The following is a 17,673-nucleotide window of genomic DNA, read 5'->3' on the forward strand; positions in this document are numbered from 1 at the left end:
GAGGGGATGTCAGCAAAGTAATAATAGGAAAATTTATTTTTTCTGCACTGTAGCTGTCCTCCCATTGTTCACCGATTTGCTAGAGCAGGCACCAGTAACAACAAATTGTGAAACTTGTTGTCACTGTTTTTGGCATATCAAATACATCACAGGTAGCTTGCCAGACTCTGCCGTGTGGGTGAGATACTCTCGGTAGCTTGCTGGGCTCTCCAAGAGGGGTGGAGGAGTTGAACCCGGGTCGACCGCATGCAAGGCAAACGCCGTACCTGCTGTGCTATCTCTCCAGCCCTTGTTATTTAAAAAAAAAATTATTGTATCACAGTGAGATACACAGTTACAAAGTTGTTCATGATTGGGTTTCGATCATATAATGTTCAAACACTTACCCTTCACCAGTGTACATTTCCCACCACCAATGTCCCTGTGTCCCTTCCCCCTCCCTCCTGCCCTGGCCTGCCACCTACCTCGATGGCCTATGGCAGGCACTTTCTTCTCTCACTCTCTCTTTCATTCACTCTTTCCTTTGGGGCCCTATGGTTTGCATTATAGATACTGAAAGGTTATGAGGTATAGACCTTTACCTACTATCAATACTCAGTTCCTGGCCAAAATGTTTACTTCCAATTATTATTGTCATACTGGTCCCTTCTCTGTTCTAAGTGCCCTTCAAACCCCAGACACTGTTGTGGCAAGCTTCTACCCATAAACCAGTCTTTGTGGCCCCTGTTTTCCCTTGTTTTGGATATTAGTCTCATACTGTGTGTGTGTGTGTGTGTGTGTGTGTGTGTGTGAGAGAGAGAGAGAGAGAGAGAGAGAGAGAGAGAGAGAGAGAATTATATCCCACAAATGAAAGCAGTCAGCAGTCATTCTGTATCTTTCCCTCCTGACTCATTTCACTCAGCATGATACTCTCCATGTTGATCCATTTATAGGCAAATTTCATGACTTTATTTCCCTAACATCTGTGTAGTATTCCATTGTGTAGATGTACCTTGGTTTCTTTATCCAGTCATCTATTCTCAGACACTCAGGTTGTTTCCAGAATTTGGCTATTGTGAATAGTGCTGCAGTGAACATAGAATTATAGATGACATTTCTGCTGTGTGTTTTTGTGCCCCCAGTATATATTCTCAGAAGTGATATTGCTTGGTCAAATGGGGGCTCAATTTCTAGTATTTTGATTAAATTTTTTTCCATTTTTTTGCATGTAGCTGTCCAGTTTTCCCAGCAACACTTGTTAAAGAGGCTTTCATTGCTCCACTTCACATTTCTTGCTCCTTTATCAAAGTGTAAGTGACCATATATTTGAGAGTCTGTGTCAGGGTATTCAACTCTATTCCATTGGTCTGTGGTCTGTCTTTATTCCAATACCATGCTGTTTTAGTTACTGCCACTTTGTAGTACAGTTTGAAGTAGGAAAAGGTGATGCCTCTTCTCTTCTTTATTCCAAGAATTATTTTAGCTATTCATAGGGGTTTATTGTTCCATATGAATTTCAGGAGTGTTTGATGTATTTCTTTGAAAAATGTGATGGATATCCTTATAGGGACCACATTAAATCTGTATAATGCTTTAAGGAGTATTGCCATTTTGACAATGTTAATCCGCCCAATCCATAAACAGGGGATGTGTCTTTATTTCCTTGTAACTGTTTTTATTTCTTGATGTAGTGTTTTATAGGGGTTTTTTTGTATAGGTACATCACCTCTTTAGTTAAGCTGATTCAAAGATAATTTATTTTCTGAGGCAATATGGTGAATGGGGTTATATATATATGTATACATATATATCTTCTTTTTCATTATTTGTATATCAGAAAGCCATGGACTTTGGAGCCTTGATTTTGTAGTCTGTCACTTTACTATACAAAACTGTTGTTTCTAGGAGCATTTTAATAGAGTCGTTAAGGTTCTCTGAGTATAGCATCCTTCTGTTCCTGGGATTCGTCCTACTTGGTTATGGTGTATGATCTTTTTGATGAATCTTTGGATTCTATTTGCTAGTATTTTGTAGAGGATTTTTGCATCTGTGTTCATCAGGAATATCAGCCTGTAATTCTCTTTTTTGTGTGTTGTGTCTCTCTGTCTGCTTTGGGTATCAGGGTGATATGTGTCTCATCAAAACTGTTTGGGAGTGTTTCTGTTTTCTTCAATTTTCTGGAAAGCTTGAAAAGGATTGGAAGTAGGTCCTCTTTAAAGGTGAGAAAGGATTCACTAGTGAATCCATATGGGCCAGGATGGGGGAGAGATTTGTTTGGGGGAGATTTTTGATTACCATTTCAATTTCCTAAATAGTGATAGGTTTATGTATTCCAAATCTTCTTGGTTCAGCCTTAGGAGGTTTTAGGAATCTAGGAATTTATCCATTTCTTCGAGTTTCTCTTGTCCTGTGGCATAAAGTTCCTCAAAGTAATCTCTGATGATCCTTTGAATTATGTGTTTTCTGTGTTGATGTCCCTCCTTTGATTTCTGATTCAGTTTATTAGGGTTCTCTCTCTCTTTCTCTCTATCTATCTATCTATCTATCTATCTCATCCCCCTCTCGCCCTTTTTCTCTTGTTTACTTTCTCATCAATTTTCTCAAAGAACCAGCTCTTGGTTTCATTAAAGGATCACAATTTTATTTGAACTTCTATCTATAATCATAGATGAAAAAATGTGTTCAACCTCTATACTGAAAGGTGCTGATGCTTTAAAAACTGAATATAAATTCTCTGAACTACCTTTGAAGTTAAAATCTATCAATCTGCTCAGAAATGTTCATACTGTCTAGTTTCCTTAAAGCTTTGTAACTGTATCTCACGGTGATTTAATTTTAAAAAATTGCCTAGTGTTGATCTTACTAACATAAACAGATGGGTCTTATTTCTATCCAGAATTATTAATACTCAATTGGTGTTTGCTAACATGAGACACACAGTTATGCTTAGGTATAATTCAAATGAGGTATCAATAACAATAGCTGCGTTTTCCACAATCACAGTTATCCAGTGTATATAGTGGAAGATGTTTGAGAGTCTTTGTAGTGTCATACTGGCAGTGCCTAGAGAAATCAGCAAATCATAATGGATCCCTTTTAGTTTGTAATAAGTGTGGATTTTCTCCATGAGTCGTTTATCTTGTCCAATAATTTGATGGTGATGTTTTCTAAATAAATTGCCCTTTTCCCTCTAGTTTTGGTATATATTGCTCTCAATCCACAGCCTTGGTAATCATAGCTGTTGTTTCTATTAATAGTAATGCTGTATTCTCAGCAAAAAACAGGCATGATACCAACACATGCCGACAGGGTGGCTCCTTAGAATGCAATAGAATGGAATGAGTTTGTGGTCTACATGTCAATCACGTTTTCCCTTAAGCCCTGGAATTATTTGCAAATTGGCATCTCTGCAGAGAATATTTGTGGAGTGGTGGAGTTGAGCCCTTGGTGCTGCCACAGTGGTGGGGTTTGACTGGGCAGGTGTTTGGCCTGTTTACCTCCACTGGGTGCCCCAGAGTTTTCAGTTGTGGGGACTGATGATTCCGTAAATTTTAGCTGCGTGGTGTGCATCTTCTTGGAGATTTAGCTGTGAATCTAAATCTGAGAAATAGGAAGATTATTACCTCACACTCTAGGTGTGGCCCCCAAAGTAACAAAAAGAATGAACCGACATTGTCTTAACTCTGGGAAAGGCTCAGCAAATCTAGGTCATTTGTCTATCACTTCATATAATCCTCACAGCAAGCTGATACAGGCTTGGGACTTTCATTAGTCCCATTTTATAGGGAAGAAACTGAGTTTCTGAGTAAAACAGGGAGATTAGCAATCATTATCATTATCATCATCTGAGCATGGGTGGTGGGTGAGTTAGCATGGCAGCAGCCATAGAGGGGAGCATGGTTGCCAGCACTTGCGAGGTCTGTGGGCTGGAGGGGATGCTACTCACCAGAGATCTCAGACTGAGCACTAGGTACCTGAAATTTTTTACAGATTGGCATCTCTACGGAGAATATTCATGAAGCGGGAGAGTTGAGCCCTCAGTGTGGCTGCAGTGGTCTTCAGCTGTCTTTGAATCAGTGCTACGGTGACCGTTCTTCATGCCTCTCTTTGTAAATGGCTTTTAGAGATTTCTGTCATTGTTCAGACAGCACAGAGTGTAATCACACAACTGAGGGGGTACTGCTGCTATACACCTGGGCTGTGTGGTTCAGCTTTTATAACCATTGTGGCTCTGTACTGCTGCTATATACCTGGGCTGTGTGGTTCAGCTTTTATAACCATATGTGGCTCGTTGTTGACCTAAGATCAAGCCACATATAACAGTATGTGTCTTTACTGGAAAGCTGGGTTCCTTGTCGATGAAATCTAGTTGAGTCTCCTCGATTGATTATTGTGTCATATTGTCTTTCACTGGTATAACTAGACTATTGGTGTTAAAAATGATTGCTGATATATTTATATGACCACCATCTTTGTTACTGTTCTTTTCTTTATTGCCTTGGTTTTATTCTAATTTTGTGTACCACATTCAGCCTTTCGTCATTTTCATTGAGCATTTCATGATGTATTTTCTCTCTCCTTTGCTTTTTAGTTGCACATTTAAAAACCACCCTTTCAATGGCTGCCCTAGAATTTGCATTGTCTATTTAAAAAATACAGATTGTTCCACCTGGTTTGTGTGCCACCTTGCAAAGGGCAGAGCTATTCTCCCTATTGCTCCAGTTGTGGTATGTCTGCTGTCACAGGAGTACACAGCATGCTTTAAATGTATCCTGGATGTAAGCAGTAGCAGACACAGAGGTGAGGCAGGCATGACTACAAGGCCCTGATTGCACTTGGCAAGTGGAAAAGTTGGCTTTTTATTTCTGGCAGGTGTCTCCGGCACTCTGTGTCTAGGGGCAAGTCCGGGCTCAGGTGCCCAGGCCTTTGTTCCTCAGACCGCTTTGTACTCAGCATCACCTGGACAGCTTCACAGCTCCTGCCCCAGACAACCTGAGTATGGCCACTGTCCTCGGGCTGACCTGTTAACTCTTATTTTTTCTCTTTTCTCTTTCCCTCTCCCCTTTTCTCTTCCCCTCCCTTCCCTTCCCCATTTCTCTCCTTTTCTCCTCTTTCAGATGTGATGTTCACCGGGACTGCAGATGGCCAGATCCTCAAGCTGGACAACAATAAAATAGAGGTCATTGCTCAGCTTGGCTCAGGCCCCTGCAGTAAGTTGGCAATGGTCCCTCCAACATCTCTCCCCGCCCCCAGGCACTTCCTTGGCTGTTAGGAAAGGAATGCTGCCCACTCCCCACCCCCCAACCCCCTGCAGAGGGCTTGGATGGGGTGTCCTAGTAGGGCCTTCTGGCTCCTGCCTTTTCCAGAGCAGAGACCCTTGTTTGCTCTGGAGGTGCCTAGGGTGAAGATTAGGTGCTGTTCATAGAAGCTTATTGCTAAATGCTTAAATGCAATCTGCCTTCATTTGTAGTGGCTTTTCAGGTGAGAACACTCTTCATTCACTTAGGTTTAAGGAGACTAGACATTATTTAAAGCTGGTAGTCCATGGGCTTCTAATAAGTTACTTTTTATCAACTAAAATGTTTTTACATTAAAATGATGGCTTTTTACTCAATGCCTTTTTTGCAAACCACAACACCCAAAAGGAGAGAGAGAACAAAAGGGAATGCTCTGCCACAGAAGCAGGGAGGGATGGAGGGATGGGGGGTGGGAGGGATACTGGGATCCGTGGTGGTGGGAAATGGGCACTGGTGGAGGGATGGGTATTTGATCACTGTATAGTTGAAACCCAAGCACAAAAATTTGTAAGTCTACAACTGTACCTCTTGGTGTATCACTAATAAAAATAATTTAAAAAAAGAAAAAGAAAAAAATGATGGCTTTTTAATGTAAAACTTGTACCTCACAAAGGAACAGAGAAGAAAGTACAAATGGGGCTGGAGAGATAATACAGCTTGCCTTGCACGTGACCAACCCAGGTCAACCCTGGCATCTTATGGTCTCCTGAGTCCTCCAGGTGTGATTCCTGAGAATAGAGCCAGGAGTCAGGCCCTGAGCACCATCAGATGTGGCCCGAAAGCAAAAAAGGAAAGCACAAGTCGCTATAGAATCTTGTCAGGTCTGATACTAACATTTAGCAAATGACTTTCCATATTTTTTTTTCTCTGTGGAGATTCACAGCCATGCTTAGTTTTGTTTGTTTTATATAAGGACCTCTGCCATAGTGATGGGAAGGGGAGGGCACCAGGGCTTATTCTGGGCACTGCCCAATGGTTCAGTGCTTGTGCCTGGGGCCTCAGGCTCTGGGTTGAACTTGGGGCTACATGCTCGCAAGATGTGCTCTCAAACCCTTTCACTGTCTTCCTGGCTCTGTCACACAGTTTTGTGTGATGAATTTTCTTTTTTACCTGCCTTTTTTACTCCATAGTTTAGCTGAAAGTATCCCTATAGTTAGAACCCTGCAGTAAACACCATGTAGGGATGCCCTGAGGGACCCCTCAGTAAAGACCCTGCAGTGAACACTTTGCCATAAGCACCCTGTCGCAAACATGATAGTAAGCACCGTGGGGTGAGCACTCTGCAGTAAATACCCTGGAGAAGGCTTTCTGGAGTAAGTAACACACAGCAGTGAACACACTGTAGTAAGCACCCTGCAGCGAGTAATAAGTATTCTGGAATGAGCAGTCTGCAGTAAGTGCCCTAGAATGAACCCTGTGCATTAAAAACCATGGAGTGAGTACTCTGTCGTAAGTACCGGAAGTGAACGTTCTCCGGCATGCTGTCTACATGCACTGAGCCCCCAGCAGGGTAACCCTCGTGAGCGTCTGGAGTCAGCACTCTGAGTGATCATCAGCAGTAAGAGTCCCTGAGTGCCCGCCCTACAGTGAATATGTACCGCCTCAGCTGAGACAGAATGTCAGTTGTGGAGTAGGGAAATAGTTGTTTTTCCTTGATGCCAGGGGGAAAGGGAGCTGCCCTCCTGGAACAGTGCAATTGATCTGACATCCCAAACACTGAGGTTTGGGGGGTTTCTGGACTCAGGACCTTGGTCCTGATTAATCGTTCTGGTTTGGGGATGCCATTGTGGGCATTACTCTTCAATATTAATTACTACGTGTATTTCTGGGTTCTAAGATCTGGCACACGGGTTTTAATTTTTTTTGGGAGTGGCGGGGGCACCAACAGTGCCAGGGACAACTCCTCTTGATCCCCAGCCTGGTGTTTCAGTGCCTGGGTCTTACAGAACCACACTGCTCTGGGACTGTGCTTGCTTGCTGGGGATGGCTCTTAGAACCTGGTGCAGGGAAGGTGGGCTTTAGCCCGTGGTACTGTCTCAGCTGCCCACCCTCATCTCCCCACCCCACCCAGCAGCTTATGAATCTAGGGCCTAAGAACACAGAACTGGAGGAGGACATGGACCTATCTCTAACTGCATGATTTTTTTGTTCTGTGACCATCATAGATGTTTAGGTGATGATGAAGTGCTTGGAAACAGGGATGCACAGTGGAATCCAGACAAGCCACTGATCTCTCTCCACTCATTTCCCTAGAATCCCCTAATGACGAGCCTGCTTGTGGGAGACCACTGGGCATCCGGGCAGGGCCCAATGGGACTCTGTTTGTCGCTGATGCCTACAAGGGACTGTTCGAAGTAAATCCCTGGACAGGTATGTGATAATATCTTGTATCCTTTCGGGATGGTTTAAAATCTTTTTAGTGAGTGGTCTAACAAATGGTGGGCCTAAGTGGCCTCCTGAAGTGTCTTCTGCCAGAGACCATGGTTGACTCTGCTTATCTATGGAAGGGCGCTGACAGCATTGAAAGAACAGTTAGTGGTAGCAAATATATGATTCCTTACACAGGAGCGCGTGTGGCTAGTGCTTTGATTTCAGCCTTGGGATCTCCAGAGGCTGGTTTGCTTATCTCTGTCTTTTAGTTCTCTCTTTGTCAGTCCCAAGTGGTTGCTGATGGGAGCTCTGACTGTGCTTGCTTCCGGAGGGGAGGGTCCTGGTGAGCTCAGCACAGCAGCTAGTTCACATGGCTGTTGAGTGACTGTGAGTTCCTGGGCCTCTCTGACCCTGCCCTCCTCATCCATGGCAGAGATAATGGTGCTGCCTGTGTGGCCATTGTGAGATTATGCATAGAGTTCAACCAAATCATTGGCACTCTTTAAATGCTCATTCTTTTACTTCAAAAGTTTTGCTACCATTGCTATATCTACAGTGATATATTTTATATTTCGCACCAAAAAAATGGAAGCATATTACCTTTTACCCAAGACTGTAGAGATTCTTGCAATTTCATTGGTCTTGCCCAAAAAAGCCATTGAGGGTGAAGGAACGCTTCCCTGGCCGGCATGTGGCTCTGCACATTGGACCCTCACGGTGGCCTTCAGCATTTCTAGGGCAAGCACCAGGCCAGGAGCCGCTCCTGAGCCACTGCTGGGGTGACCCAAAAACCAAAAATGAAAGTAAAGACTGGCTAATGGTTAGAGAAAGACTTCTATTTCTGTTAAATAATTTTAAATAAATTCGTCTCTTAAGAGATAAAAGGAAACAAATTTTAGGGGCTGGAGTGATAGCACAGTGGGTAGGGCGTTTGCCTTGCAGCGGCCGACCCGGGTTTGATTCCCAGCATCCCATATGGCCCCCCGAGCACCGCCAGGAGTAATTTCTGAGTGCATGAGCCAGGAGTAACCCTTGTGCATTGCCAGGCGTGTTCCAAAAAGAAAGGAAAAAAAAAGGAAACAAATTTTTTGTTTGCTATATGAATGAATAAATCTTCTGACATGACATGGAGAATCCCAGTTTTTATGATGATGTCTCAGTTTTATTTTTATCTCATGATTTAAAATAATACTTATATTGATGTTTCAAACTAAAAATGCTACTCTATCACACCTACCACCATCCTGCCAGTATTTGCTTCATTAGTAGCTGACCAATAATTTGGAATAATTGAAATACAAGTGCTGGAGTGGAAGCAAGTGGTTTTTCCACCTTCCTTGACTTCTTCCTCCCTACCCCAGGTGAGGTGACTCTCCTGCTGTCCTCCGAGACCCCCATTGAGGGGAGGAAGATGTCCTTTGTGAATGACCTCACAGTAACTAGGGATGGGAGGAAGATTTATTTCACAGATTCTAGCAGCAAATGGCAACGACGAGATTATCTGCTCCTGGTTATGGAAGGCACCAGTGATGGGCGGTGAGTATTTGTTCTCTTTCCACTCGGTAGGCTACTAGGTAGGTGGGAGTGGATTTCTTCCATGTCATTGCAGTTTGTCCTTGTTATGATATTGGAGCTTATAGGATAGGACCTCGGCAGCTTACAGGCCAAGGTGATAGACCCAGCACAGTGGAGCAAATGTTCTCCCTTGCTCCTTGAGGAAGATGCTGAGAGGGAACCATGGGTGGTTCAGGCCGCTGAAAGAGGCCTTCTAAGCAGCCTGGCATATGGAGCTCCCCTGACGTCTCTGCTTAGAGAGAGCTGGTTGGGAATTCTCTACTCTGCTCTGTGACAGAATATCGGGGAATCACTCAGACCCACACGCCAACAGGCTCGAGCAGGGGGCTGTTGTCGGATTTACGAAGGAGCGAGAAGTTGAGAGAGGACCTGGCTGGTAGGGGATGCCCCTTCTCCCCCACCCCCCAGCTCTGGCGCCTCCGCAGTTGCTTTGTATTTCATTCAGGCACGCTGTAGTTTGAGGTGCGGTGAAGCTGGGGGGTGTGAGTGAGTGGGACAGAGCACTGGGCCTTACTAGGTGTGTCTAGATCACTGCTTCCCTCGCACAGAGGATTCTTATTTTCCCAGACTGACCCTCCCTGTCCATTCCGGGCAGAGAGAGCCTGTTGTTCTCGGGTAAGGCTTGTGGACCCTGGAGGGCCTCCAGGACTTCAGACTCTCCCCAGTGACTCTGTGCTTTGATGCCTTACAGCCTGCTAGAGTACGACACGAAGACCAAGGAGGTAAAGGTCTTGCTGGACCAGTTGCAGTTCCCTAATGGGGTGCAGCTTTCTCCTGCTGAGGACTTTGTCCTGGTGTCAGAGACAACGATGGCGAGGATTCAAAGGTGTGTGTCATGTCCACTGAGCTGGCAGTCATTGTCCTGACTGGTGTGCAGAATCCCAGTGACAGTCCGATGCAGTGGTGCCTTTTGGGGTGGGAGCAGAAGCAGTGATGTGTGGGCTCTGGAGAACCCTGCTTCAGCCACTGCCTACCTGCTCAGACCTCCTTTCCCACCAGTGGGACTGTTCCTCCCCTCTAGCTGGGATCCACCCAGCCGTCTTTTTGGGCGCTGAGACTTTGTTAATGAAAGACATCATTTCTGAAAATTTTCCCAGACCAAAATAGTTGGGTGCCTGGCTAACAGTGTTCCTGAAATTGAGGGTTGATGCTCACTGCCTGTTGGGTAAATTTTTCAGATACTACGTTTCTGGCTTGATGAAAGGAGGGGTGGATCTGTTTGTGGACAACCTTCCCGGATTTCCAGACAACATCCGGCCAAGTGGCTCTGGAGGGTACTGGGTCAGCATGGCCACCATCCGCCCCAGCCCCGGGTTTTCCATGTTGGATTTCTTGTCCAAGAGACCCTTTATAAAAAGACTGATTTTTAAGGTAACTATGAACATTCTGAGTTTAGAAAGCAAAATAAAAGTTAGTCTGATGACCTTTAGCTCTAAAGTTTCTGATTCTTTTTATAACATGTAGTTTATATTATATACTTATGCTAATGTGTCTTATAATATGTCTTATATGACTTCTGCTCTATGTCAGTATTGTATGCCTATTTTTTTTTTAATTTTTATTAGTGAAACACCATGAGGTACAGTTGTAGACTTACAAATCTTTGCGCTTGGGTTTCGACCATACAGTGATCAAATACCCATCCGTCCACCAGTGCCCATTTTCTACCATCATGGATAATATCCCTCCCACCCTGCCTCTATGGCAGGGCATTCCCTTTTGTTCTCTCTCTCCTTTTGGGTGTTGTGGTCTGCAAAAGAGGCATTGAGTGGTATGCCTATTTTTTATATGCTTATTTATCAGGATTTGGTGGTGATACTCAGGGACTGCCCCTGGCTCTGTGCTCTGAGGACCATATGTGGTGCCAGGGATTCAAGCAGGGGCCAGCGGGATGGAAGGCTGACCCTTGCTTGGTCCTAACCTTTACCTCTGTGCTGGCCCTCTGACCTCAAGAAGTGGATGTTTAGAGTGATTTCTTTAAAACATTTTATCTTTAGACTGGAAAAGTAGTTTTAAGCATTTAATCTCTTTGACTTCTGGTTTTCTCATCTGGGTTTTTAATCCTGACCCTTTGGGCTTGGGGGCTTCTCCCCTGCGTGTCATCTTGCTCTTTCCTCTTTGTGATGGTGGTCTCAGACCCGCCCTCTTGAGCCAGGCGACACTGGTTCGATCTCCATCCTGCTACCTCCTCCTGCCTCCCAGCCTTCCTTTCCAAAGGAGTCTGCCCTTCGACACCTTACTATACCAAATTCTTTTTCATTAAAAAATAACAAAACACCCACACTGACCGCTGACCAGCCACAGACCCATAGCCTTATTAGCTCATCTTACAGGCATTTTCCCGGTATCTTCTGTTGGAACAGTCTGAGAATCAAACTGGTTTGATAGGTTAGGTGAGAAATTCAGTGGTAGAGGTGCTTCTTTATGCAAAGATCTTTTCACCACACTCCATTGTACAGGCTGCGTACATATATCAGACCAGTATGTATCAAGTGTCTGAGGAGAGGCTGAGCACCTGTGATGCCAAGGCCAGAATGAGCACAGTGTCTCATAGTGGTCAGGGCTCCCTTAGGGACTCTGCTGCTGCCTGAACGCGTGAGCCAGAGTTGATCCAGGTTCTGCCTTACGCAGCCAGGTCTAGGAGTGAAAGTAGTGTTCTTGTGAGGCCCGCACTTGCTCTGACCTCCTGCCTCAGTGGGAAGGCCAGGCTTCACACCAGGAGTTCACTTGTCTCTGTCCTTAATTTATGCAGGGAGGTGCTGGCACCCTGTGCTGGCACAGATCTGTCCTGCTGTAGAGGAACAAACCAGGCTTTCTGTGGGAAAGTATTGAGGGAGAGAATGCAAGGGGCTGGGTGTTTCAGGGTCCTCTGTGAATGTGATCGTGTCATCTGCAGGAAGTGACAATTTGATATCTATTTTCGAAACTTGACATCTATTTCTGATCTGATCCTTTATCTTGAATGTTTTTCCTGGCTGCTGCTGCTAGGAGTTTGAGTGTTGCTGCATAAAAGCTGGGGAAGTGGACATCCTTGCTTTGCCTGATCTCGGAGGGAGGCTTTTAGCTTTTTCTCAGTGACTTTGACACTAGCTGAGGGTTTGTTGTCCGGTCTTGCTAGTGGGAAGGGTTCCTGTTTCTTAATACTGTTTTGTGTTTTTTGTGCTGGGGCCGTGCTGATCTCTGTATTGTTCCAATTTTAGCAGATGTAAGCGAGCACTAATATTTTTTAAACTTTATTTCAGTACCGTAGTTTTCAAAGTTATTCATAATACTGTTTCAGGCATTCAGCGTTCCAACACCAGTCCCACTGCCAGTGTGACCCTCCCTCCACCAATGTCCCCAGTTTCCTATCCACCCTCTAATTCTGTCCCCTTGGCAGGCACAGAATCATTTATGTTATATTGATTGTTGCAATTAAAATTACCAATTTCATAATTCCAGTTACCAATAAAACAGTAAGTGAAGTTGTTAAAAAAAACAAGTTCAGTAAACAGAAGTTTGTGAAGTTGTTATATCTCACAATGGGGTTATTAAAATTATTACATTGAGAATTTTCTGAGCTGTTTGTTGCTAATTGAGCCTTCTGCTTTTGCTTCTAGTGCTTAATTGGCCTCTATGCTACTTTTCCATGTAAGTTGTTGTGCTTTTACTGGGATGTCAGTGTGGTAGAATTTGGAGGTGTCACAGCTGTGGGTGAAAGAGCTTGAGGAATATAAACTCTTCTATGACCATTTTGCTGGAGCTTGCTGATAAACCCTGTCTGGACCAGTGATAAACCCTGTCTGGACCAGGTTTGGTTCTAGGGGAGATTTTTTAAATTAGTTCCAATTACTTTTGCTTACATTTGGTCTGTTCAGGTTTTCTACTTTCTGTTTGTTCAGTTTGGGGAGGTTATATGCTTTAAGTATTTATCCATTTCTAGGTTCTCTAGATTAACAGGATAGCGTGTTCCTAATAACCTCTTACAATCTTTTGTATTTCTGAGGAGTCTGTTGTAATTGCTCCTATTTTACAACTGATCTGATTTATTTGCAGTTTTAATACTTTTTTCTCTGTGAGTCTTGCTACTAAGGATTTGCTTATTTCATAGAATCAGCTCCTGGTTTCATCTGACCCTTTGTATTGTTTTCTTGATACCAATATCATTGATTTCTGCTCTAGTCTTTACTAGTTCCTTCCTTCTACTAGTTTTGAAATTAATTTGTTCCTTCTTTTCTAGGTTCTGCACATGAATGTTTAAGATCCTGATATGAGCTTTTTCTTTTTTTTTTTTTCCTAATGTAGGCCTATATTACCATGAGTTTCCCCCTTAGTGTTGGGCTCCAGGGGTCGCTGATGTGCTGACCCTTAGCCAGTACATAGTGACTATCCCCATCTATTATTACTTGGTTTAGCTTGAACACTATTGGATCTGATAAAGAGCAGGCCCACCCAACCCTCATATGTTATAATTATATAAATGTTTTCCATCCTTTCACTCTGAGCCTGGGTTTTTTCCTCATAAATTCAAATGTTTCCTGTAGATGACAGAAGATTGAGTTGTTTTGTTTTTTTCTTGATTTGTATGGCCACCATGTGCATTTTGATAGGCGAATTTAGTCCATCAGCATACAGAGAGATTGTTGATATAAAGGGATTCTGTTGCCATTTTTCTGCCCTTTTTTAAATTAGAATGTTTATTGACTTTAGGTGACTCAGAGTAATGACCTACGTTAAGTGTTAAGATTATTTCACCTTGTTGAAAAAAAAAAAAAGAAGTGTTCATATGTTTGCTGCTCTGGGTTTGGGGTTTGGCGGTTTTTGCAGTTGGTTGTTTGCTTTTCATAGTGTTGCAGAATGCTCTGGCAAGAGATGGAGGCATCAGGTTTTTCTCAGGAAGAGCATTATTAAGTATGGTAACGTGGTGTTGGAGGATTCTTTTCTGGAGTCCAAGGCTAAGTACACAAGTTTACTCACTTCAGTACATCCAGTAGCCTGGTTATGGAAGCAGGAAGCAGGGTTGTACTAGATAAGGACACTCCTCTCCCACTGCCTGCTTGGTGCCACCTTTACCCAGTTCCTGGAAGAGCCACGTCCCCTCCCTCTCTCACCACAGTATCTCACAATCCACATTTCTGTTGATTCTTGCCACGTTAGACAGCCTTAAAGCAATTCTTGCAGGGTTAGTGTAGGTGTTGCACATGTCACCAGCTCTTATCTGAGAGTGGCTTTACTCCTTCCTCAGATCTCAGCAACAACTCTACAGGGTAATGTTTAAAGGGGGAGGAAGCTGCTTTCAGAACAGCCAGTTCCAACTCCTGAGGTGACTCAGTGGCCAGGAGAGGGCATAGTGCCTTTCTATGAGTGATAGGATTGTGAGGTGCTGCTTCCAGGCGCCTCTCTTCAGAGCAGGAGTCTCGTATGTGGGCTCTAAAGACTTCTGAAAAAAGCCAATGGAACAAGGTCCCCAGGCTGTGAATAATAGTTATTGGTAAATGCTTTATAAAATTATAAAAATGATGTACTGCTTTATATAGAAGCCTGTGGACTAGATGCATGACATGTGCCTCAGGAGTGGTAGGGCAGAGCGAAGGGGAGATCTGCGAGTGCTCCAGAAACGCCTGACCCATTGGGTGACCTGGACACAGCAGAGAGGGCAGTTTTCGGCTGAAGGGGGTGGCCTTCTAGAAGGACCTGAGAGCCTGGAGTCATGTGGGCCGGCCCTGCAGTGGGCAGCGTGTGGCAGCACAGTCTGGGAGAGGGTAGTCGCAGAACCAAGCACCAAGGAGTGGCACCCGGAGGCCACTCCCCTCATCCACATGCCTGTCTCTGTGTTGCTGTATATGGATGTTCCTTCACTAAACTCTCCCTGGCTTCTCATTTCTCATAAGAAGTCCCCCTCAGTTACCTCTTTGACATCTCAGACCTTATTAGAGGACCGTGTAGGTTTGACTTGGAAATCAGAGGTGGGGCCACTCTTGACCATGATCTGTTCCTTGGATATGCTTGGTGCTTCTTGGTGTCTAGAGGGGTAGTCCAGGGCGGTGTGCATTGTGGAACTGGCAGACCCCGTCACCTTGCAGTGCCAGGACTGTTTCAGCTGCTGGCATGCCCCTTAGGGTGCCATGACAGGAAGCACAAGCCTGATATGTATGGAGTGAGGTTAGCAGAGCCAGCTGCTGTGCATGGGCCTGTCTGAGAGCAGTTGGTTGTATCTGGCTCTGCCCTATGCGTTTTTCTATCACTTGAAGAGCCTAGTTAAATGGTGAGGGAGCATAGAGTCTAAGAAAAAACAAAATGCAGGGTCAAAGAGATAGTTCCAGAGGTTAAGGCACAGGCCTTGCATGCCATCACCCTGGCGCCACATAATGCCCCCTGAGCACTGCTACGAGCAGTCCCTGACCACAGAGCCAAGAGTGTGACCCCCAAGGCCCCTCAAACAAACAGAATCAACTGCAAGAGACTCCAAAATCAGGCAGCCAATAGTTGGCACATAGAAAGTTGCTCTGAAGAACTACACAGGGTGAGAGATTCAGCTAAAGCAAAGGCAGAGGTGGGAAAGACGTTTGTCACTGTGAATGTGTTAGTGAGGGGAGAGTAGGTGCAGCCTCTCTGGTGTGGTCAGGATGGTTGAATGGTTGAATCCTGTCTCTGAGAGACCTTGATCACACATTCTCTGTTTGGTCACTAGGGGATTACCAGCCTGTGAATCCATCCAGGGCTTTTTGTCTTGTACTTGGCTCACAGAATTATTCTCTCAGTCATAGTATAATCAGTCACTTTTTCTTTCCTTTCCAGCTGTTCAGTCAGGAGACTTTGATGAAGATGGTGCCGCGGTACAGCCTCGTCCTAGAGCTCAGCGACAGCGGAACCTTCCGGAGAAGCTTGCATGACCCTGATGGTCAGGTGGTCACCTATGTCAGTGAGGCACATGAGCACAATGGACACCTGTACCTGGGCTCCTTCAGGGCCCCATTCCTCTGCAGACTCAACCTTCAGTCCCTGTAGCCGCCAGGCTGAGATACTCTGGGCACACATGGATGCTCCATGGATGTAGCCCCTTCCCCTGTACCTGTGGACCCGTGTGCCACACCCCTTGCCCGGCTTTGTGTTGAGCAGGAAGGGTCCATCTGTCAGATGGGACGGATCCAAGCGTGGATATTTTCTCTGGATAGAACCTTTCAAGCCTGGAGCACTCAGGAGCCCTTGGATGGAGAACCTGGGCTCTAGTGGATTGAGTATCACATGAGTTGTTGGGGAGGTTTTCCTGCCATTTTTCCATCTGTACTATAAAATGGGGTGGGCCTTTTCTTGGGAAGGTAGCATGGGAGAGGCAGAGGGAATGTGCAAAGGTGTGGTGAGGCGGGGCTGAGTGCTCAGGTGTCAGAACTGCATTTTCCTGGGCCATGAATCCAGCCCTGGTTCTGGGATGTCCCCCTCTACGCTCTGCCTCGCTGACCGACCTCTGTGCTGGAGGTTTCCCAACACCTCTGTCTCTGCATGGGTGCCTAGGAGAAGCATGTGGATTCCAGTACTCTGAAAGGACCCGCTGTGAACTACTGGCTTGTGAGTTGCAGGACTGGGTAGCTGAGACTCGTGGGGTGCCCCATGGACAGGCTTGTGGGCCACCATTGTGCCTCCCGTCTGCAGGCTCCAGGAGAGCATGTGGCCACCACCCATTTGTCTGAGGGTCAAGCCCTGAGTGCTGTGAGCCTTGACAGATATGTACACACCTGGGTCCTGATTTGGAAGAGCCACTCAATCATTAAATGACAATTAAACGACTATTTTATTGATAACGTCTTTTGGATGGTGTTGCCTAAAAGTCTCTTTGTACTTGGAGTACAGTGATTTTCCTGGTGACTTGTCTCATCTCCTTGGATGTCTATGTGGCACTGATTTGAACCCAGATTCATCTTAGGAATGAGCCAGTCATTGGGCCTGGACATACCCTCCAGTATGGCCACATTTCTAGTGTAGTAGCTCCCATGGGCATGTGCTCATTTGGGAGCAAATTGAAAAGATACCATATCCTTGTTCTCCAGCTTGCGAGGTGGGGTGAATAGTCATTCTACCCTTGATCAGTTATTGGTGAGACCGTGTCAGAGATTGTGTGTCTGGGCTCTGGAGAGAGAGTACAGTGGGTAAAACACTTGCCTTGCACGCATCCACCCAGGTTTGATCTCCAGCACTCTATATGTTCTCCTGGCCCCCTGAGCATAGCCGGGGGGCCCAAAAACAGATAGAGAGAGAGAGATTGTGTCTATAATTGTCTTTAATAGTCCAACAGTTACTATTTTAGTTAAGAATGATGATAGAATTAAAGAACGTGGAGAAGCACGGTCAGTGGGCCTGGGAGGATAACCCAGCACTCCCCAGCCTACTTCTCTCACTCCTTCCTGGCAGCTGACACCCTCGGCACTGGTCTTACCTTTTATGGGAGGAAGAAGCGGGTGTCGATGGTCATCCTCTT

The 17,673-nt window shown here is 45.1% G+C and overlaps 1 protein-coding gene across 1 annotated transcript in view; it reads left to right on the top strand.

Annotated features, from left to right (window-relative positions):
• Positions 1-16,985, top strand: part of APMAP (adipocyte plasma membrane associated protein) — a 34,369-nt gene extending 17,384 nt beyond the window's left edge. The window contains exons 4-9 of the mRNA XM_056138099.1: positions 5,097-5,189; positions 7,530-7,646; positions 9,008-9,182; positions 9,913-10,047; positions 10,400-10,592; positions 15,999-16,985. Coding sequence (XP_055994074.1) covers positions 5,097-5,189; positions 7,530-7,646; positions 9,008-9,182; positions 9,913-10,047; positions 10,400-10,592; positions 15,999-16,208 — 923 coding nt within the window. The 3' untranslated portion in view covers positions 16,209-16,985. The remainder of the gene's footprint in view (positions 1-5,096; positions 5,190-7,529; positions 7,647-9,007; positions 9,183-9,912; positions 10,048-10,399; positions 10,593-15,998) is intronic.
• Positions 16,986-17,673: the final 688 nt, after the last annotated feature.

The sequence above is a fragment of the Sorex fumeus genome, unplaced genomic scaffold (genome assembly GCF_029834395.1).
Source record: "Sorex fumeus unplaced genomic scaffold, SorFum_2.1 ptg000128l, whole genome shotgun sequence".
Classification (NCBI taxonomy): domain Eukaryota; kingdom Metazoa; phylum Chordata; class Mammalia; order Eulipotyphla; family Soricidae; genus Sorex; species Sorex fumeus.